Source organism: Nannobrachium achirus (assembly GCF_963921795.1).
Source record: "Nannobrachium achirus genome assembly, chromosome: 1".
In the NCBI taxonomy this organism is placed as follows: Eukaryota; Metazoa; Chordata; class Actinopteri; order Myctophiformes; family Myctophidae; genus Nannobrachium; species Nannobrachium achirus.
Window position 1 is genome coordinate 50929780 of NC_137810.1, and position 23758 is coordinate 50953537.

General features: G+C 46.6%; 1 protein-coding gene across 1 annotated transcript in view; it reads right to left on the reverse strand.

Annotated features, from left to right (window-relative positions):
* Positions 1-3663: 3663 nt before the first annotated feature.
* Positions 3664-23758, reverse strand: part of sema6bb (sema domain, transmembrane domain (TM), and cytoplasmic domain, (semaphorin) 6Bb) — a gene marked incomplete at its 3' end in the record, with an annotated part of 264150 nt that continues 244055 nt past the window's right edge. The window contains exon 17 of the mRNA XM_080751140.1: positions 3664-4583. Coding sequence (XP_080607266.1) covers positions 3664-4583 — 920 coding nt within the window. The remainder of the gene's footprint in view (positions 4584-23758) is intronic.

A 23758-nucleotide genomic window follows, 5' to 3' on the forward strand; every position in this document is an offset into this window, starting at 1 on the left:
AAACTTGGAAATACAAGGTTTCTGCCCGGCAGTGACGATATGTTGTTGTGACTCAGTGTGTGTGTGTGCGTGTGTGTGCATGTGTGCGCTTGCGCGCGTGTGTATGAGCGAGAGAGAAACGGTGACAAATGCCTCTTGAAGAAAGAGGACGAATTAGAAGAATTGCCGCACAGACGATAGCCAATTGAGCAATAATATGTGAACGTTGGGAATTGGATAATGGACTTGAATGGTTGGCAGCTTAAAAAGGAAATAAAGAGGAGCCTCTGTGAATTCTTCAGTTGTCCTCTAATGCCGGGCTGAGGTAATTAAATTATACGGTTTGTAACGTAATATTGTCTACCTTCCAGAGAACCTTCCAGAGAACCAATAAATGGCAGGCAAGCCTGAATAGCCACTCCTGATACTAATACAACTGCATCAACATTTGGGGGGGTTTAAACCGGTTTGTTTGTGTTTAGTGGTGTATGTGTGTGTGTGTGTGTGTGTGTGTGTGTGTGTGTGTGTGTGTGTGTGTGTGTGTGTGTGTGTGTGTGCGCGCGTGCGTCCGTGCGTGTGTGTGGTTGCTAGCGGTTAGCGGGATGGGTGAGAGCTGTCGGTGCTGGGTAGGTGTCCTTTCGGGGCTGATATGTCTGTCTGTAGTGATCTACTCAGGAGCCCATCAGGCCATTAAGGAGCAGGGAATGTACTTAGCCTAATCAAGCATGTTTAGATAAACAGTATAGAGGAGATGTACATGGCTGGTTGGGCTTAGTGAGATGGAGATGCCTCATTTACACACACGCACGCACGCACACACACACGCACACGCACACACACACACACACACACACACACACACACACACACACACACACACACACACACACACACACACACACACAGGTCACGGCAGGGAGATAGAAGAGAGAGGAAGAGGGATGTGGGGCCACGGCTGGTCGAGGGTTTTGTATTCCCAGTTCTAAAGGCTCCTTTCAGCGCTGTCTGGCTGGTGGAATGTGTAAAGAATACACTGTACTAATGCGCTTATTGGGCGATGCATTAACGTCAAGTCGACGCGACTGACCCCCTCGTCTCTTCTCGCTTTCATCAATCTCTTTGACTCGTCTATCTCTGAGCTAGTAGATAGTTATTCCTGTGGATTACGTACACGGTGTTGTGTGGACTGTGTTGGGGATGATGTTATGTGCAAGCTGAGCCGGTCCAGGCGAGCGTAGCCCGTTAAAAACCACACTCATGTGATGCGATGTCGGAAATGTAATGTACTGTACTGTAGGTGCTGCCACACATGCTGCTATCATGCTGGGTCAGAAGAACACGGTAAAAGGACGATCATGTGAATCACCAGGGCAGAATTCACATCCATTAACACGTTAATGGATGGATGGATGGCGAGGAAGGAACAGGACAAGATGTGTCAAATCTGCTTTCTCTGCTCTGAAGTCTAACCTTTTCCGGCACACACACACACAGGCGTGCAGAAACAAACACGTGCACGCACGCACGCACGCACCACCACAAACCCACAATGACCTGGTTAAAGAGATTGCAGAAGCCACTTCGAATGGAGACTAGATAAGAGCAGGCTATAATAATGGGGAAATAAAACATTGAAAGAACAGAAAAGAGAGTTAAAAAAAAAAGAGGTAATTCCACACCCATGTCCAACCGTGCCCATCTGTCTTTGTTTAGGCAATGCCCCTTTTGTTGTGGAAGACACTGAGGAACAGACAGGGGATACAACCACCGGGGATGAGAACATTGTGAAGTCTACTAGTCCCCCATCGCTGGCCTCGGCTCTCATGCCCTCCTTGTCTGGCCAGAGCAGCAACTCACCAGAGTGATTGAAGGGGGTCAGTATATACGTATATATCTCCTATAGTGGGACGTTAGCTGATTGATATTCAGCATGGGGCTGCGGTGTTTGGGGCAACGTGGGCACCGCGGGCGCTGGGCAGACTCCCTGACTCTTAACGGAGCCATTTGTTGCCATGATCTCCTCCCGCACAAAGAGGCTCAGTGTCGGCCGGGCAGAAGAAGAGGCTTGAATGGAGCTCCCCTGCGGCCGGGCCCCGTTGCTGCCCGGGACCAGACAGCCTAGAAGCTCACATTCCCTCCTTCAAATGGACTGCCGAGCCGGGGGACTGGGAGGCCCCAGGTCAGGTCACACACACACACAGACCCAGGGGTACCGGGGAGAGAGAGAGAGAGAGAGGCACGGAGGGAAGAGGAGAGGGAGATAATGTTCTCCCCCCGTGGGCACTTCCTCTCTCTGACTTCTATAGGTTCCTGTTTTGTTTGGCTGAGGACTGTGTGAGGAGACACATTTATTTTAATTTTATTTTTTATTCATTTTTTTACAAAACCTACATAACAGTAGCTGGGATTTAAAATCAAGGTATAAAACTGTCATCTTGACTCTTATCGTCATCCTGTCTTTTCTGATTATTGCTCTCTCTCTCTCCCTCACCTCGTCGCGGCTGCATCTGGTGCTGATTCTGAGGCTTCGGCAAGTACACCAACTGCGGTCTCGCGCTGTCATCAGTCACCCGTCCAAAACGTCTGATTGCTAAACACATTTAAAAGAGACACGTCGTAAAAAAACAAAATCGGTCTCTCCTTAGTTGTTACACGACTGGAAAGAAAAGACAAAAATAACGCAATGCTGACCTACGAATGGACTTCTTCCTTACATAAACTTTAGTGTGCGATTGCTGTTCACAGTTAGACAGGGAGAGTGGTTGGGGGTTGCTTGCTGTGGCCATACTTGATTACAATGAATTTACAAGTACACACAGGAACACAATTTACACAAACACCCTCGCACACGCGCACGCGCGCGCACACACACACACACACACACACACACACACACACACACACACACACACACACACACACACACACACACACACACACACACACACACACACACACACACACACACACACACACACACACACACACACACTCAGACTGCATGATTCAGTGAGAGTCACCTGGAACAGTATTGAGTGTAATCATAATAAAAGGTAAAGCACATGGTTGTCTGCTGGATGCTGCTGGCACGACGAAGCAAAAAAAAAATAATAGAAGCAGAAACAAACTTTCACACCCAAACAAGGTTTATGCTGGAACACAACAACACAGTGGTTGGAGACCTCTCACAGACGTAAAGCTAAGTGCCAAATCAGTCAGTGAGTTGTTTTTTTTACTCCACACTGTACTACTCACAAAAAAAACCTGGCCCTTCCATTTGCACCCCCCACCCCCTCTATTCCTTGCTATTATGTCCTGTGGTGTCAAGGTCCAACTCTGTGGATTATACCACTTAGAGAGCAGAGGGGGTTCACGAGGAGCCACCAGGAGAGGGTTCTCTTTTTCAACTCCCTCTCTCTCTCTGTATCTCTTTCTTTCTTTCTCTCGCCCTCCCTCTCTCTCTCTCTCTCTCTCTCTCTCTCTCTGTCTGTCTAAATGGCTGGCGTCAGCAGTCCATCTCTTCAGTCGGCTGAGTGATGTCATAACATTGAATGATAGTGAGAGAGGACACACAGGGTGAGATCGGACAGGGACAGCGGGTTTCATTCGTTCCAGTTTACTGTGGGATCAAGATCGACAGTTCAAGAGAGAGCTAATAGCTGGCCGTCGGTGGCACACTGCTCCTCACTGGCCACTGGGGGCGCGCTCGCCCACGTTTTTCCCCCCCATGATGTGGTGGCTGTAGTCGGCCAGCTCTCCCAGACCCCGGGGCCCGCCGACACCGTGCACGTTGGGCCTGATGAGGCCCTGGCGCTGGGAGGGGTACGGCGCTCCGTTGTTGCTGTTGTAGTTGAGCGCCTCGTGGCTCCAGCGGGGATCCCCGTAGTCCATGTGGGGGGTGGGGGCCGAGACCACCCTCCGCCGGTCGGGGGAGTCCTGCGGCGTGGCCGGGTAGTTGTACTCCCCCGTGGAGTTCCGCAGGGGGCCGGCCGGGGGGCGGCTGCCCCCGTGCTCCCCCCCTCTCTGGGTGGCCAGGACCAGGTAGCGCTGGCGCTCCGTGTGCGGCGGCAGCACCACCTCACCCGGCTCGTCCAGCCTGCCGATGCCGCCGCCCTGCAGGTACTTGACGGAGTAGATGACGGAGCTGTTGGGGCAGGGGGTCCCCACGGCGGTCAGGAAGGTCTGGCTCTGGTCCCAGTCGCCGTCGGGGAGCCGCGTCATGGGCCGCTTCTGCTGCAGGGGCGTCTGCTCCGGGGTGGGGAGCAGCCCGGGGTCCATCCCCTCCTTGGGCCAGCCGTTGATGGGCGCCATGACGAACGGGTTGTCGGCCTGCGAGCGGCGCCGCTCCCCGCCGCTGGTCCTCGTCACGCTCATCACCGAGCCGCTGCGGCCCTGTCCCAGCATGCTCTGCTCCTTGTCGCCCTTGCGCCGGGCGCCGTTGGCGCCGGCGGCCCGGGATCGGCGGTGGCGGTGGCTCATGATCCAGCAGACGGCCAGGCCGGAGAGGACGGCTCCCGTGGAGAAGGCCGACACGGCAGAGACCACCAGCAGGTTGACCGATACCAAACCGTCTGGCTCCTCCGTGAAACTCTCCTGGAGAAGACCTAGAGAGGTAGAGAGAGAGAGAGAGAGAGAGAGAGAGAGAGAGAGAGAGAGAGAGAGAGAGAGAGAGAGAGAGAGAGAGAGAGAGAGCAAGAAAGGAGTCATCAGTCAATGGGTGGAACCTGTACAAAAGAGTTTCTCCTTCACTTGAACCCTAACGTCCATATTCTGAGAACTTTAGACAAAAATAGTAGATCTACAAGCTCACAACACCTCGCAGCACGAGGCGTTGTGAGCTTTTAGAACGGCTATTTTTGGCAAAGAGCTTTGGAGGGGAAAAAGGGCAGACTAAGTACAGTGAAAGTTCAAGTTTATTAAGTATTGACGGTTCAAGTGGTTAAATATCTGAAACACAAATTGACATGAATCCAAAATCCACAGATGATTAGGCTGACAAACAATGAAACTATATGGAATCTATATGAAAAGGTTGTGGGGGGTCCCTGCTTCATCTCTCTCTCAACAAAGGGGTCCTTGGCCTGAAAACGTTGAAGACCCCTGGTGTATGTCATTTATAAAACAGGTGGGAGTTAACAGCCTGACAAAACAGCCTATTCTCCTGCTTCTCCCCTGTGGGCGGACAGGGCACATCGCTCTCCAGTGAAGGTAGCTCTGCCATTGGTGTAATGGCTAATTGCGTTCATTACCTAAAGTGGGCTGTGATTTTAATAGCTGTAATAACTGTCTTCCTGATTGAGAATAGCTCTCAACCCTAACACGTTTCACAACATTAGCTTTACAGAGGAAGACGACAAGTCAGGCATTAATAGTGAACAAAAAAGTTTCCACACAGTATATTTATTAATTTCGGCTCGTTTATTTTATGTTTACTTGTACGACGATGTACTGCACGCCAAAAAATGTTCATCCTCGCTAGGATGAGCGGTGTTTACAGATAAGGGCTGCGGTGGTGGGAAAGAGACAATGAAAATGTGCCTTTCTTTTAAAGTACACGAGACGCAGTCCCGTGGTGAAAGCAGTTTATGAATTACAGCAAGAAAAAAGAAAAACGACAGAGCCAGACAAACCGCTGAGGGAAAGCCCATGGACGGATCAATTAAGAAAATGTCAGGAGAAAAGTTGTTCTCCGCTGCTAGAGCTCCAGGGACCGATAGCAATGAAGAAAAAAACAATTAACTTATATCGGTTCGCAAAAAAGAGTTAATGGAAGCTAGGAAAAAGTCAACAGAGAAAGAGAGAGAGAAACAGAGGGAGAGAGAGAGAGAGAGAGAGAGAGAGAGAGAGAGAGCGAGAGAGAGAGAGAGACGCTGAGCTGAGGAAGGAGTTGCCTTAAGCAAACTCCAGCAATTGGGGCCTTAGACAAACATGGTAAATGTTTCGTAAATTACAACAGCACTCTGAAGAGTGTACAAATATAACGTAAAGGACCCTCGCGGCTCCTTTTGTTTCCATTCCTGCACTCTTCGGTGTTCAATTAACACTGAGGATTTTAGGCTACCGTGCAACACATCAGAGGAAAAGGGCTGCCTCAGCCAGGAGAGGAGGACGGACGAATAAATCCTTCCGTGCAGGAAATAAATGGACGTCACTAATAGACACTGGGAGTCACTTACTCACCCACAGAATAGAGAGAGGAGGAGTGTAAGAAGGAATGGGGAAAGAATAAACAGAGAGAGAGAGAAGCAGCAGTAGCAGCTTTACTTAAACAAACAAATGTTTATTGCCTGACAAATTTGTTTTAATGGGAACAAATGGACTGACTGCATTGCGCTGTACTGTACTGTAGGCACTGTTTTGAGAAAGAGCCTGGTGGCTAATTGTTGAAACTTCACTTTGCTTGGTTTAAGAAGCCATTTCTCTCTGCGTTGACATTAGGCCTGTGAAGGGAGTCTCTAAATGGCTGCCTGTCACAGACTACATTACTGCTGTGTAAGGAAGGACAGAAGGATACATATTCACAATCAGAAATATGTTACTGGTCAGCAGGGGCGGCTCCTTTATATGGGCTAGTGGGGCTTAGCCCCTCCTATCTTATGGGGGGAAAAAAATGTTTTTAAAAAAATGTTTTTTTTTTTTTTTTTTTTTTTTTTTTTGAGAATAGATATTTTTATATGCTGGTGGAACCTAAAGCAGTAACAGCATCAAAACGTTACAAAAAGAACACCATATATGTCCAAATGGGCTGAGTTCCTTTAGCCCAAGCCAGCTTCCATTGACTATCACTGAGGAATGATTGACAGCTTAGTGAGCTTACATGCCACGCCTGCTTCATATTCTTAACATTGTGGGGCTGATTTCTGTCAGCCCAAAGAACAAGACTGGTGGTGCAAATACAAAAGGAAAGACCACAAAATCGTACATTTGGTGTGAAATGCTTGCTTTTTGGAGGAGACAGTGGGCCCAGTCATTCTAAAGGTATCGTGAATTTCATTTAGCTGACAAAGTTAAGAATGGTCGCTGCTTTAATAACATTGGAAATGTGCTGTGGACTAAGCTGCCTGTCTTTGATGTTGTTGTCAAGTTGTCAACGTGACTGCGTGCCTGTGTGCCTGTGTGTGTGTGTGTGTGTGTGTGTGTGTGTGTGTGTGTGTGTGTGTGTGTGTGTGCGCGCGCGTGTCTTTTTGTTTTGATTCGTGTCTGTACCGCGTTTGCGTCGGTACTGCTCGCACGCGTGTGTGTGTCTGTTTGTTTTGATTCGTGTCTGTACCACGTGGGTTCGCGTTGGTATTGCGCCAGTGGCGTCAGTTCAGCAAAAGGTATGGCAACATGACTGGTGTCTTGGGGCGCGCGTGCAAGACATCAGTCATGTTGCCATACCTTAGCAACAGGCATGATGAAAAGTACATTTTATTATTTCCCCCTGTAGCCAAGGTATGGGAGCTGCCATAGCTTGCTATACCCAATTGACGCCTCTGTATTTGTGTTTTGGTGCTTCGGTTTGTGTCAGTGGCGTGGCACGGTGAAGAGGGAGACAGCGTGTGTGTGTGTGTGTGTGTGTGTGTGTGTGTGTGTGTGTGTGTGTGTGTGTGTGTGTGTGTGTGTGTGTGTGTGTGTGTGTTGCACTTTAAAAGCAGTGATATGGAAAGGGAGACAGAGATTATTTTGTATCATAATGTAATGCTTTGGCAATATAAGGTCCACCTCAAGCTGTAATAATCAAACCTTTTCATTAGTTGTCTGGTTCTGGTCTTATATTTTGTTTAAAAAGTACATGATATTCTTGTGTGACCCTTAATTTAGGATTGTATTAATCCCATGCTTAAAATGATGAGTATTGTCAACTCCACCAATAATGATGATAGTTATCTGCACATACAAAGACAAACATAATGTTCACTGGAGCAGTGGAGCCCCTGTTTGTTGTGGGCATTTCTGTTCATGTGCATCTCTTGCTATAACAAAGTATAGATACAGTAGGCCTACAGTAGTGTCATTGCTGTAACTTGGTATCTGGAATGTGATGTTGCTGCAGGGTGAAATATGGCTAGCATATAGAATAATATGATGCTGCTGCTGCAGAGTGAACTATGGCTAGTAATAGTATATAGTATGATGGATTTCTTGATGTAGCAGAGTGGCTCACTGCCTCAGCCTGATGGCCTCAAAAGTCTAGTATTTCCCTCAGTACATACTTTGGATCAATGGTTAAGATATTGGACTTCCACATGGGATACCCGAGTTCGAATCCCGGGCGTTACATTAGCCCTACCACCCAAAATCACCAAGAGCCGTCACTGCTGGTCAGAGTAAAACAAGACTTCCCACCAGTGGAAGTGATTTGAATCAATCATCATTGTCATCATTGTTGTCACATCACATTTATAATTGTTATCTACAGTGTTGGGGGCGGGTTCATTGAGAAAGGCGCTACAGAGTACCTATGACTCACATTCAAAGCGGCAGTGGCCACTCCACCCCTTCCGGCAACCCGAAGGTTCCCAGTTCGATCCTGGGCTCCCCCAAAGTTACTGTCGAAGTGTCCTTGAGCAAGACACCGAACCCCTAATTGCTTCCGATGAGCAGGTTGGTGGCTTGGTTTCCTCGGCTCCGCCATGTGTGTGATAATGTAATGCAATGCACAATCTCTGTAAAGCGCCTTGGATAAAGGCGCTATATAAATTCACCATTTACCATTGTGTGTGGGTAGCTCAATCGTTAAAGCACTTGCCTATACATGCCTACGGTCATGGGTTTGATCCTGGCCACTACGCGTATGAGTAACGCGGCTTGAGTGTGACAAGTCGTGCACGAGGATTCATTGAAAACACCTGTTCTTTTTTCTGGTGACTCCTGATGTTTTTTCGATAACATTTATCATTTTATTATTGTATTTAATTATTTTTTTTAAAATTTTCCCCCAAAAATATTAAAAATACATGAAAAGTCATCGAAAAAACACGAGAAGCTCACGTATTACGGTATTAGTATGTGTCACCAGAAAAAAAAAACTGGTGTTTTCAATGAATCTATCGTGGTTAAATGGATTTTGAAGTTACAATGGGTTTGTATGGGGCTGTTAAGTATGACATCATTTTGTAGGCAGAGGAGAATTTCTGCCCCCAGTTTCCGTGAATCTTTTTACTATTTTTACTATTTACACATTTTTCTTCTCTTTGTTGTTGAAAGGAAAGTGTTAGAATTATACTTTAGTCGTTATTTTTTAGTCGTTGTTTTTTGAAATAGCGAGGGACAGAAAATGCTCTGGGGGCAGATTCTCCTCTGCCTACAAAATGATGTCACGGCTTAAAAGCCCCATAGGAAGGGGGTGTGTCTGATAAAATGAATATTAAATATCTAAATACTGAATCAAGCAACTTGGTCACAAAAGCCTGATTATAGACGATAAATGTGCAAAAGTGAAATATCCCTTAAAACATTTGAGTACTTTTTCCACCACTGCTATGCTCATTCCATTGAGTAGAGCAAGGGTCTTCAACAGGGGGTCCGGGACCCCTAGGGGGTCCTCAGAGTTACTACAGGGGGTCCTCCAAATCTTTGTGTGATAGAAACTTTTTTTATATTAACCACTTGAACCCTAGTGTCCATATTCGGAGAACTTTAGCCAAAAATCTATTTTCGGCAAAAAGGTTTGCTGTAGAGGGGGAAAAGAGCAGACGTAGTGTATAAAGTATTGACAGCTCAAGTGGTTAAATATCTGAAAACACAAATTGACATGAATCCAAAATACACTGATGATTGCGCTGTCAAACAACGAAACTATATAGAATCTATGAACAGGTTGTGGGGGTCCCTGTTTAATTAAAACATTTGAGTGCTTTTTTTCACCACTACTCTTCTCATTCCATACTAGAGCACTATGGCACTTCATTCTGTCAAACAAAGCATGCAGAGATTAACTGCTGGACCATAACTCAGCTGTGTGTGTGTACAACAGAGCCTACTTAACAGATCCTCACAGCTTGGACAATGGATCTTCAACCACATCATTTACGGCTCCTCTACGCTCCATTGACAGAGACCTGGCATTAATCAACATGCCTTGTTGGTCAATCAATGTCCCTTTCAACACTAATTAGCTCTTATCTGTAATCCAATACATTCAGTGATACATATGGGCACGGGCTTGAGTTAAGAGTCTGATGGTTACGTGGCATGCACAGCACAGCTCAAATAACTACCAGTTCAGTCAGGTAACTCACGATATATTGAATAATGTTTATGTTTATTATTAATGAGTATACAAGTGTGTATGTCACATTTAATTTGGCGTTTGGCTCTGCTGAATCTTCTCCCTGCTCAGCAGCAAGCAGCACAGAAGAAGAACATCATTAACCATAATGAGCAGGGATATATATATAGATATATAAACAACCCCCCCATGGGGAACAGAATTAGCAGAGCCTACTGGTGGTGCTGGGGAGGCGGTGGGGGCAAGCAAACACAGGCAACAGTCCGGGCAAGAGCAGCAGGGAGAATGACAGACTGGGCGGGCTTAAGTAGTTGGCAAATGATCAGCTGACTGCCACATCGGCCAATGACGTAGGGTCTGGCATACAGTAATAGTGTGTATTAGTGTCCTTATACAACTGCAATGCAATGTACCCTCTCGAGTATACCTGCCTGAACTAACCTCGCAGGCTACGTATCATTAAGACTCCCTAATCGGGAGATAAGTAACCGTCACGTCGCATACACAAACTTTAGAAGGCAATCGTAGCCCATCAAGAGGGAAATCGGACAGATCCATGTTGATGACATGACTTGAGAGATGCCGTGTACCGATTTGCGTGTCGACAAAATCTGTAGGAGCAGTGTCCAAAAATGTGTTTAGTAAAAAACGGCCTGATGGTGGCGCTAGAAGAGGGCCATGTGAGAAATCAGGGGCGGAGGTTGTGATTTTCCATCCAAGGAGTGTGTGTGTGCAAAGTTTGGCATGGACAGGGGCAAGTTCGGTGGCGGAGATAAGAGTAGGGGCAAAAGTGTGACATGACGTGTGACGGACAGACAGCCGGACAGACAGCCGGTGGAGCTTTTCATAGTAACTTGCGACCTGTCGGTTGCAACAACTCAAATAGTTACTTTACTTTAAGTGTTCTTTTTGTCTTGCACAGGGTTCTGTCTGTGTGTATACAGGCAGCAGTGGTTCAGGAGGTAGAGTGTCTCTCTCTCTCTCTCAAACTCGCGCGTTGAAGTGTCCTTGAGCGAAACACTTCCACCTAGCTGTTCAAAAAGGCTGGTGCCTTGCATGGTTGGCTCCGCCTCTGTGTGTGAATGTGTGTGTGAGTAAACTTTGGAGAAAGTCACTATATAAACGCACCATTCATGTAAGTGCAGTACATGTCTATCCCCTCAAAAGTGGACAATTCACCGCTCTGTGATCTTGGGATTATCAGGTTCCATCTGACAGTTTGTGGAAGATGAAACTAACGTGGCCCCACACACACATAGGTCTTTACGTGCTATGTCTGAAATTGAATTTCTGGAAACGTTTACGTAACATAAGTGGAGCCAAAATGACGCTTACAAACATCGGGTTAGCTTTTCACTTGATGGAATGTGACAACGTCAGCGCTCAATGTGTCAAAACCGCTCCGAACACGCGCACGGATCCCTGCGATTTGGCACTGATCTACCTCGCTTCCTTCCCGCTTCCCTGTCACACAGTTGGCTCACAATTAGGCAGGTTAACCAAGGCGGATGTCCTTTCAGCCGCTGTGTACTCAGCTAAACACTCATATTCTATCATGTTCATATTGGATCTGGCATCCCACTCGGCCCGGGATTCTTTTCTCCTCCAGGCAGCCCATAAACATTTTGTTGGCATCTATGCTAAGCCCCAGCCTAAACATATCCCTGAATCACGGCGTATTTATTTTCATGCCGCAGAGCCAATATTCCGTTTTGGAATGACTGCCAGTTTCTATTACGATACCAATCTTCTCTCCGTTGCAGAGCATGTTCGTGAGGGGCGGCAGACGCTCCGGCATAAAGGGATGGCATTTTTGAGGTTACAGACTTTCGCTGTGTTTATTTACAGTGTCCACCACTGTTGGGAGAGCACGAGGAATGAGGTAATGAATTGCTCTGTGGCCAGAGATATATTTCTATAAACCGCGGCCTTGATGACTGTGTAAACAACAATGGAACAAATTGGAACCGCAGAGCATTCTCGACCGGGCAGAAACGGCGGAACCCACAAATCCCTTCCTTCACATCGCATCTGGAATTGCTCTCACCGCACTCTGAGGCACAGATTTGAAGATATTTCTATAACATTTAGCCTGTCTGTGATCCGGGGTTTCAGCGTGACACTTCAGATTAAATCCTGCACGGTACAATAATAGCCCTGTCATCCCCGTGCAGCACAACACGCCTTGACAAGGGGTACAAGTAGGCGCATGTGTGCGCACTCGCGTGGATATGGATGGGTGTGGGTGTGTGTCTGCCTGCGCTGCACATGTCTTTAGGTGGCTTTGAAATTACACCAAATGGACTGGCCATTTTCTCCTCAAAATAAATGAATTACATTCTGCCCATTCATAGCCAACACATGTCTCCTCTCTTCATCTCTCTCGCCCACTCTCTGTCTTTCACATACTGTACTTTCAGATAAATGTTCTCTCTCTCTCTCTCTCTCTCTCTCTCTCTCTCTCTCTCTCTCCCCTCTGTCTCTCCAGATACACATCATGTGATAAGGATCCTTGTTCATTAGACAGCGTTGCCTTTGGAGCCACTCTGCTGCTTTAGGGAAAAGAAGATGATGAAAATGAGGGGGTGGATACTGTAGATGGGGAATGGGGAGATGTGCGTGCACGCGTGCGTGTGCATATGTGTGTGTGTTCGTGTGATGGAGGACAGGTTTCTCTGCATCCTAGTGAGGGATGACAGTAGAAGCAGCAGTGCGCTCTTTCTCTCTCTCTCTCTCTTTACTCTCTCGCTCTCTCTCTCCATCTCTTCCCTCCATCCCGTTCACTCATTAAAGCTTAATAGAAGCCAAGGGGCCTGCCTGTCTCCCTGACACACTCTCAACTCATGTAGGGGGGGCTTCTAGCTCCAATTACAACCAAACAACCAGAGGAGAAGAGAGTGTAGAATGGGAGGAGAGGATAGAGGAGAAAAGAGGGGAGTGGAGGGGTGGTGAGAGGAGGAGTGGACGAGACAGGAAAAGACGGGAGATGGGGAGAAGATGGGAGAGAAGGGAGGATAAGAGGGGAGGGGAGGAGCAGGCACATGCACACATAGATATCAAAGGGGGCTTGAGCCGCTGCCCTTTCATTCGTCTGTAAAAAGTACCCTCTCCAGACCATGAATGCAGTTTTTACTGTGGTGAAAGAATTGCAAATGCCCCCTTTCCATGCCATACCTGAAGGCAGCATTCAAGAGAATTGCCTTGTCCAAACTCTCCTGAACTTGAATACAGCATCTTATGTTGAAATAATTGCTCTCTATGTGTACTAGAAATCCATACCTTACTCCACATCTCCAGTATTGACTTGATTATGCTTAGTTCAGTGTGGTATCAAGCACTGAAAATAGCCGACCTCCAAGCTCACAACGCGTCTCAGGTCTGCTATTTTCGATATTTCCACCAAAAGGCCCTTTTAGAAATTTCAGCCCCTGCCTCTCTAACATTCTCTGCACGTCCCTGGGGAGGAGGGAGGACGAGGAGATGGAAAGGGAGGAGAAAGCGGAAGAGAGGATGAGGAGGAGAGAATTGTAGAAGAGAGGATAAGAGGAAAGAAGGGCAGAATGGGGAGATGAGAGGAGTTCCCCCCCCCCCCCCCCATACACACACACACACACACACACACACACACACACACACACACACACACACACACACACACACACACACACACACTGGGAAGTGCAGAGAATGTTAGAGAGGCAGGAGCTGACATTTCTAAAAGGGCCTTTTGGTGGAAATATCGAAAATAGCCGACCTCCAAGCTCACAACGTGTCGCAATGCGATGCGTCGTGAGCTTGGAGGTATTCTATATTCTTGATTTCTACACAGAGAGGACAATTCTTTCAACATAAGACGCTGCATTCAAGTTCAGGAGAGTTTGGAAGAGGCAATTCTCTTGAATGCCGCCTTCAGGTATGGCATGGAAAGAGGGCATTTGCATTTCTTTCATCATAGTAAAAACTGCATTCATGGTCTGGAGAGGGCACTTTTTACTGACGGATAGAAGGGCAGGGGCTCAAGCCCCCTTTGATGTCTATGTGTGCACGTGCCTGCCTGCCTGCCTGCCTGCCCGCACGCACGCACGCACGCACGCACGCACCTTCTCCAATCCCCTCATTACTCTTTAATCCTCTGCTTCTATCTCTCTCAGTTTAGCTGCCACTCCTTTGATCACTGCAGGGAACGGCTGCAAGATGAAGAAACTGCTTAAAACGTTCACAAAGAAAAAAGGAAAGTTAAAGCGGCACTATGGAACTTTTTTCTTTTGAATGAATGAAATGTAATTTTGTCCAATCAATCTGTATGGTAGAGTATGTTAATACAATCTAATTTATACACCAATACATTGTATTGTTGTCTCCCTGCTCTTCTATTGAGACATCTAAATCGTGTCATAGGTCATGTCTCACCTACAGGATCTGAAACAAGATTCAGTTTATCCCCTGAGCAAGCAGGTAGGCTCTGTAAGCTCAATGGTAAAAAAATAAATGTCAGCACTTGTGCACCAAAACGGGTTCAAATCCGGGGTAGAAGAAGAAAGTTACATAGTGCTGCTTTAAGTAAACCAGTGAGACGCCCTAAGGGCGAGAGGCGAGGTCGCGCTGAAAGAACAGAGACTGACACAATATGTCCATACTGTATATGGGCATTCCCAGATATGGGCTTAATATTGATTCAATCATCAAGATACACGATACATACATGATACGCGAAAAAAGATTGATGACATCAGGGATCTCCATATATGGGAATAAAAGGGACAAGGACAGAGATCATTTGCAAGTGCGGTTGCTGTGATGTAAGTCACACTTGCAAATGGATTCTGTCTTGGCCATGGAGAGTGACATGAGGCGTGACTGAGTGACTGAGTGACTGATGCACATGAGCTGCAGGTTTTCATAGTAAATGCGACCTACGGTCCCAATAACTTTGACTTTCTTACATGCTAAAATCTAGGACTAGGTCACATGAGAGGAGAGAGGCACGCTTGTTATACATTTAATAAAACTGGCTTCTGAATGAGGCCAAACATGTCGTTTCTGTTATAATGTGAATTAGACTCGTGTTCATACTTAGTGTAAGGTACTTAGTTTCCCGGTGTCATCTCAGTACTTGGTCTGCTCTTTTCTTTCCCCCTCTACAAATCTCTTTGCCGAAGATAACCAACAAGTTAACTATAGATGCCTTAATGGTCCACGTCACATTCATATAAACCAGTATGCGCACGCCGGTCGGCACCAAATGAACCCCACCGTTCATAGGATGCAATGGATGGCACTCGTGTTTAAAAATGCATTCCATCAAACTTTCAGATGCCGTTTTTCTCCCAGTGTGGAGGAAGAATGCTTAGGATTTTTACTGTAAATTCTCACTCTTGAAATATATAATCCTTAGTTTCTGTTGATTGTAAACAATAATAGCGATTCAAAACAGTTGTCCTTCAAACCCCACCTCTATTCACCGTCATCAGAACAGAGGGAGCGCTCCTCATGATCACCCACCCGATCCACTGGATCACCAGAGCGTCTACTGCTCGCCCAGCTGCAGTCCATGAAGCCTAATTATGCTCCGTCCTGCGACGGTGTCGCGCGCAGAGCCGCAGACCTCCAAGCTCAGAAGGGTTGCATTGGTGACGCGATGTGAGTTTGTATATCAGCTACTCTTGACGTGGAACACCGTTGCGCAATGAAGTATATATGTCTCGATAAGGGCGCACCCATGGGAGCACCTCACTAGCACACAAGAGGAGGTTGAATAACCAGTGCTCCCCAAAACAACAGGTTTGGGGATCTGTTGGGAATTGATTACATGATACAGTCAGCTGTGCATTCAGTCTCAATGTTTGTAAACAAATAATTGGTCTATGCATCGTGAGCTTGCAGATCGGCTATTTTCGATATCATGGGACTGTTGTTGTTCCCCCCCGAAAAGGGATGGTACTTTTATGGTTTAAGGTCTGACCCCCCCCCATGTCCTCTTTTCATATCCTCTATCTCCCTCTCTCTCTCCCGCCTCTCCCTCTCTCCCTCTCTCCCTCTCTCTCTGACTGATGTCTGTAATGAAAAGCGTCCATGGTTCTGTGGCGCTCGGTTTAAACATTCCCTTTCATTAGAACACAGAGAGCAGGAGACCGCATGGATCTGCTCTGCCCGGCTTCGCAAATTAGCGGGACATCCAGCAATTGTGTGTGTGTGTGTGTGTGTGCGTGCCTGCCTGCGTGCGTGCGTGCGTGCGTGCGTGTGTGTGAGAGAGAAAGAGAGGTTGGGGCGGTAGTAAAGAGAAAGACTTAAGTCTTAGAGGCTCATGGGGGCAGAGGAAGTTATTGATTTTCAAACCCGATATCAGTGAAGAAAATGGAAACTGTGGCAGAATGCAGACAGAGGCATGGTATAGAATACTATACATGTACATGTCCCAGAGCCCCAAAATGACATAGAACAGGGGTCTTCAACGTTTTCAAGCCAAGGATCCCTTAGTTGAGAGAGAGATGAAGCTATAGGGACCCCCACAACCTGATCATAGATTCCATATAGTTTCATCTTTTGTCAGCACAATCATTATTGTATTTTGGATTCATGTCAATTTGTGTTTTCAGTTGAACCGTCAATACTTAATAAACTTAACCTTTCACTCTGTACTTACTTTTTTCCATCTACACCAAACCTCTTTGCTGAAAATAGCCGATCTACAAGCTCACAACGCCTCGCAGCGTGAGGCGTTGTGAGCTTGTAGATCAGCTATTTTTGGCTAAAGTGCTCAGAATATGGACACTATAGGGGTTTCGCTATAGGGGTGAGCTTGTAGATCAGCTATTTTTGGCTAAAGTGCTCAGAATATGGACTTCGCTATAGGGGTTTCTATCACACAAAGATTTGGAGGACCCGCTGTAGTAACTCTGAGGACCCCTAGGGGTCCCGGACCCCCTGTTGGAGACCCTTGGTATACAGCATACTATACATGTCCCAGAGCCCCAAAATGACATGGAAGAGCTTGTTTTGCCTGCTTGTTTACAAAACAGGGATTTTGTATTCGTATATTCCGGCGATGATGACAAAAAAGATAAAAGAAAAAGGTAAGTGTTGGGGGTTGTTCAAATGTGAGCGGTTCAAGTCTCTTGTACATCTCAGCGAGTAGAGAGCTTTAATCAGAAGATGAAACGATGGAACTTACTGTACTGTCCCAGGGTTGGAACACACACCCCCTGACCGCCCCCGAAACAGAACAAAAACAAACAAAAACAATGCCGTAAATCACATCAAAAATACAACAAAGAGATTTCACAGTGTCCCGACGGACCCGCCACTGTGGCGAGCGCACGCTTCTGAGTGAGCTTGATGGGCTACGACACTGTCAGCGCGCAGCGCAGATGATCGGAGCGGGCTTTCATCTCCGCAATTCAACAATTCTCTGCATGTTAATGTGTTTGTGCGCACGCTAACAACATAGGCAGATTAGGCACACACGCGTCCGTGCATGTGTGTGTGTGTGTGTGTGTGTGTGTGTGTGTGTGTGTGTGTGTGTGTGTGTGCGCGCCCAGGTCGATTTATATGTTGTACTGTACTCTACAGAATATGTGTAGAGTAGAGGTGTGTGCATTTTAATAAGTTACTGTTGCACACCCATGGCTCAGTGATATCGCTCATTATCTCCCTTTCTCTCTCTCTCTCTCTGTCTCTCTCTCTCTCTCTCCATCTCTTTGTCTGTCTGTCTGTCTGTCTGTCTCTCTCTCTCTATCTTTCTGTCTCCCCTTCTGTTGAATGACTGCACTGCAGGCACTATGTGGTGTCTTAATTGTTTCCACAGACCCCAGATTAATTTAAACCTTACTATAGTATAAATATTGAATTTCCACAAAGGTAGAGTTAGGTGAATATGAAGTAAGTAGGTCGGGAGTGGCTTATTGTCGGTATCAGCCGGTAACACGTGGGAGTCTGTCCCCGTTACAATGCGCTAGACCCCTGGGAGATGGACTGCTGAGGTGGAGCGCCACACCTACCATCAGCTCCCAGTACTTGCCGCACAACTTGCCAAGCCGTGCTACTCATACGCTGAGTTGGCGGTGCACGGAATCGAACCCATGACCTTGCGGTACAAAGGCGAGAGCTCTACCGACTGAGCTACCCAACAACAAAATTGAGAGCTCTCTGAGACAACACACATGCAAGTGTCGCTCCCGACTGTCAGGGGCAGTCCCTTCTTATACTGTAGGAGAACATTAGTACAAGAATAGCTAAAGATACAAGTCTATTCTTACAGAAGTCTTCCATACATGGACTGATGACGTAGGAGTGAGCATGGATGGACAGCTGCCATCAAGTCAATCTTGATGCGGAAAGTAACTTAAACATACTGTAGTGAAGAGTGACAGATACACATAGCACATACATTGACAGTTATATAAAATTCTACTACACCCCTTCCTCCCATCTTTCTTGCAGATAAATTTTTTGTATGTTGTTTTGTATGTTGTCAGTTTCTTCAGTTCTCTCTCATTCTCTCCACCCCCCCCCCCCCCCCCCCCCGTAAATGTGAGCTGAGTTCCAATGAGGCTGACACCAAAGCGTGGTCAAGGATGGAGTGAAAGTCAGAAAGAATTAAGACTGTTTTAAAGAGGAACAGGAAACACCGTTCCAAGACTCTGTCCTGGCCCTGCCAGCTCATAAACACTGTTTACACTCAGGATGATTATAAAACCCGTTACGATGCTTTACTGGTGATGCTTTCCCGGAGTACAGTTATGGGGAGGAAAAAAATAAACCAAAAAAAACCCAGCGGGATCTGCCTCCAGAAAAAGAAATGTATAAATACATATATCAAACTCCAAGGAGAACTCCTGAGGGCAAGTAGGATGCACTTGTCTTTCATCCAAACCGATCAATATGTTGAAACATTTATGTGTGCATGCACGCACACGCCATGTGTTTGCAATTAAAATTCCATAAAATATCTCCGGCGAAAAGCCATTCCGTTAATAGATTCAGGTCCTCAGGCGGGGGCCTATTAGGCAGGAGAGATCAGCCTTATAGCTGGCCCAGAGTCAAGGTTTGGGATGATGACTGCATAACCACATACATGCATGCATTATCGGCGTTAATTGTCGGGTGGAAACCTTGTATGTCCATAACCGTTCGTTTTTATAATAAAAAAAAAATTAACTAAACTAGGGAAAACAGACGATCTACAAGCACAAAACGCCTCGCAACAGATCGGCTGTTTTCACTACTTTTGTGCGACGGCCTTGTCTGATGAAGCAGGGCTTTACTTCGCGAGAAAACGTACAAATTTGAAAAACTTGGAGATACGAGGTTTCTGCCGACAGTGACGATATAGGAATCCTGCTGCTGCTGCTGTCTCTCTCTCTCTCTCTCTCTCTCTCTCTCTCTCTTTCTTACGCTGCCTGTCATCACATTGTCAACCTGTTATATTTTGTGTGAAACTATCGCTGACTGCTTCTCGCTCTCCCTCCGAGAACGCTGATGTCATGCTGACTTGAAGCTGAAGGATCACCGCGCAGCGTTTTAAAGATAACAGCGTTAAATTCATCACAGGAGGCTTAACACCCTCCCCCCTCTCCCCCCTCTCCCCCCATGCCCTGCCCTGGCCCCATGCAGTGTAATCAAAAGTTAAGACCTTTTTTTGCTCTCCATAAATGTTTGTTCACGCTATGTTGCACACGTGTCGGTGTCAGGGCTGTTCCTCGTTGAGGGTTTTTGTGGATTCAATTATATCGGTGGACCTTGCCTTCGCGTTCCGGCCAACCTTTAGTGAGAGGCAGCCTGGGCGAGTCTCAGCTGCATCCAATCCCAATCCAAACAAGGCAACTGGGCTGTGGCGGACATTGTGGCGAAATAAATTGTTTTCCAGCCGTGCATGTTGTGCATGTCCGTGTGCATGTGCGTGTGTGTGTGCGTGTGTGTGTGTGTGTGTGTGTGTGTGTGTGCGCGCGTGTGTGTGTGTGCGTGTAGTTTCCCACCCCCTAACCTGTGGACCTGGAGGTTATGATATCATTGGCCGAAGCAGCGTATAGGAATGTAATTGATATCCTCAATTTAGGTGCGAAGGAAACACGCGCCGTGGAGAGCAATCAGGAACGCTCGCCAAACATGTCGCCGGGCAATAAATTGGGGGAGCGCCGCTCTCGTAGCGTGAGTCTTAACGATCCACCCTGGGGGTTCATATATCTAACTCCACCATCGCAATTTCAACTTAATCTTTCTCGCATGCAAAAGGCTATAAATCAACTTCCTATAGCCATATACGGGCTGCTTATCAGAGTTAGTGTGTGTGTGTGTGTAGCGTGATATCCTGCTCCGCTGTTACTGTAGTCACCAGCTGAAAACACACAGGCCCGTTTGTTTTTTATGTTAACACCCCCACTGTGCTGAGGCATTGGACTCCTTCCCGATATACATTTCTGAAGGTCTTAACAGAATGATTAAACCATTAGAGGCACTTGCATTCGGGCTTCTAGACCATCTGGTTGGATGATTGAATGTGCTGTATTTCTCCCCCTGTTTGGTGGCTGGCTGGCTGGCCGGCTGGCAGAGGTGGAAAAAGTACTACATCTTTTAACTTAATTAAAAGTATCAATAGTGCAAACTAGAAATACGTAAAAGTCTGGAATTCAAAATTTAAAGTAAAAGTACAAAAGTATTGGTGTCAAATGTACTTAAAGTACCAAAAGTAGAAAGTACTCATCATGCATAATGTCCCATTTCACCAAGTTTTCAAATGTATCCACCTGTTTCCGTGGGAGTTTACTGGAGATTATTTGGACCACACTTCCGGTTTAACAGCAGACATACAAGCTCACGTCGCGTTGCAGATGCAACCCGTTGTGAGCTTGTAAATCACACTCGGCTGCGGCGCCGGAAGCTCGGTACAACGTCTGCGCAATGCACTATGGGGCGTTGGAAACCCGTGGATAGCAGATCTACAAGCTCACAATGTGTCACATCGCGGTGCATTGTGAGCTTGTAGCTATTTTCAATTGGCCAAAATGTATATACTGTAGGGCTGAAGTGGTTAATGTATGTTTTGTAATAAATAATAATCAAAATCTACAGAGTAACTATAGTAGCTAAAGTGTTCAAACAATTGTAGTGGAGTAAAAGTAGAATGAGATGCGTAGTGGAAAAGTAAAAGTACAGAAAAATGGAAATACTACAGTACTAAAGTAAAGAATACCTCAAAGAAATGTACATAAGTACAGTACTTGAGTAAATGTACTATAGTTACTTCACACCACTGCAGGCTGGCTGGCTCAACCGCCCACCTATTCCAGTGATTTACAGTCCGAAGGTCTTTAACCAAATGTGTCCACCATGACGAGGGGGGCGAGGGGGGGGGGGCCTCTCTGGTACACGCAGCGTCGCGCCACCAGACCAGAGCGACCCTGAGTGAAATGAACAGCCCAGACACGCAGAACCTGCTGCCCTCTCAACAGGAACTAAATCCCCCTTTAAAGTGATCGATACCGCCAACAACAGGGTGATGGGGCCCGGGGTGAAATGAAGGGGAAGACGGCGGGGATGGAGAGAGAGAGAGAGAGAGAGGACGAGAGGAAGAAACCACAGGAGGTTATTGCTGTGATAAATAGAACAGGGGAGAGAGAGAGAGAGCGAGAGAGAGAGAAGGTTTACTGATGGGCTATGGACGGACGAGGGGAGGTGTTGTGGGATGCAGGGAGCACTCTGCAGTCGCTTACTGTGTCAGACACACACGCACGCACACACACACGCGCGCGCGCGCGCGTGCACACACACACACACACACACACACACACACACACACACACACACACACACACACACACACACACACACACACACACACACACACACACACACACACACACACACACACTCAAAGTTCAGCTCAAGTGTTGAGAGCAGCTTTCTGCACCACAGAGACACCCAAAGCACTTATCGTTCATCAACGTGGATTGAATGTGTGTGTGTGTGTGTGTGTGCCTGTGCGTGTGCGTGTGTGTGAGTGTGAGTTGTGTGTGTTATGAAATGCTGTTATTTGTTCCAAAAAGCTTCATACCCTGTATATACTGTACATAATGACAACATGTAATATAGTTCTGTTTGCACAATGCTGTACCCCCTACAACTGTATATGTTCCCCATTTTCAACTGTTTTTATGTTTTGAATTTTGCTTTGGCAATGTGAATGTATGCTTTCTCATGCCAATAAAGCTCCTTTGAATTGAATTGAATACATCTCATTTTGGGGGTCCTTCAAAAAAACCTTAGAAGGATTTGAAATATTCAAAGACTTTTCAAGATTTTTCAAAAATAGCAGATCCACAAGATCGCAGCGCGGCACTCGGTGCGACACCCCTGGTTCTGAGTGAAGATGTGGGGGGAGAGAGGGGGGAGAGAGGGGGGGGAGGCAGCCCAGACCCCCAAGGAAAAACCACATGAAGCCACCAGGAGTCCCAGAGGCTTCAACCCACTGCTGCTGCTATTGTTAGCGTCTGACAGCTCGCTGTGAGCTCCCCTATCATCATGCACGTCATGCACACCTGGCTGAATCCATGCACGCACGCAGGGTTGTTAGGGTTACTTTTAAAAAGGAATCCCCTACAGTTACAAGTTACTTGCAAAGAAAATGTAGTCAGTAACGTAATCTGATTATCACAATTTAAAAAGTAACTACTAGTTACTTTCAGTTACTTTTGGATTACTGTTTAGAAAAACTCTCTAATTAAATAAAACAAGTTTTACCATTGATAACTAGACAAGAATATTGAGCCAATGAAATTAGGAAAAGGACAACAGAATCTTACTTAAGCGAAGTGGCAGTACTTTACACTGATTCGACTTGATTATTTTATTGTTTGGCGTTATAACTTATTTGTAAAATTGATGAGGGCAAAGGGGAGAATGTAATCCAGCATGTAACCCCCATCATTCAGATCCGTTACTGTAATCCAGATTACTCATTTTAAAATGTAACCTGAGACTTTACAAGTTACCTGTTTTTTGTAATCTGATTACGTAATCCCGTTACATGTAATCCGTTACTTAACAACCGCACGCACGCGCTCACGCACACAGACACATACACTACAGAGACAGAGACATGCCTACACTCAAATCAATGCACATACACTTGCACACACACAGACACGCACACACACAGACACGCACACACTCACACACACACGCACGCACACACAAGAGTGAGAGAGTGCACAAGTGGACTGAAGGCCCTATCAGAGTCATCGCCGCGGTGTAGTTTTCTAGCTATCACCCTAAAATGTATTACAAAACCTAGGTGATAGCTAGAAAACTACACCGCCGTGATGACTTATCACCGCAGACTGTACTCTGATACGGCCTTTATATGGACCTTTACTGTGTACCTCAATTAACTCTACCCCCCCCCCCTCTCTCTCTCAGAGAGTTAGAGGGGAGGCCAACTCTGGCGTCAAGGTTACAGAGCCCTCACTCTGAAAGAGCAGACACAGATGAACTACAGTATTCTCTCTCTCTCTCTCTCTCTCTCTCTCTTTGCTGGGGTTCTAAACCTCAGGGACATTAATCACGGGCCCA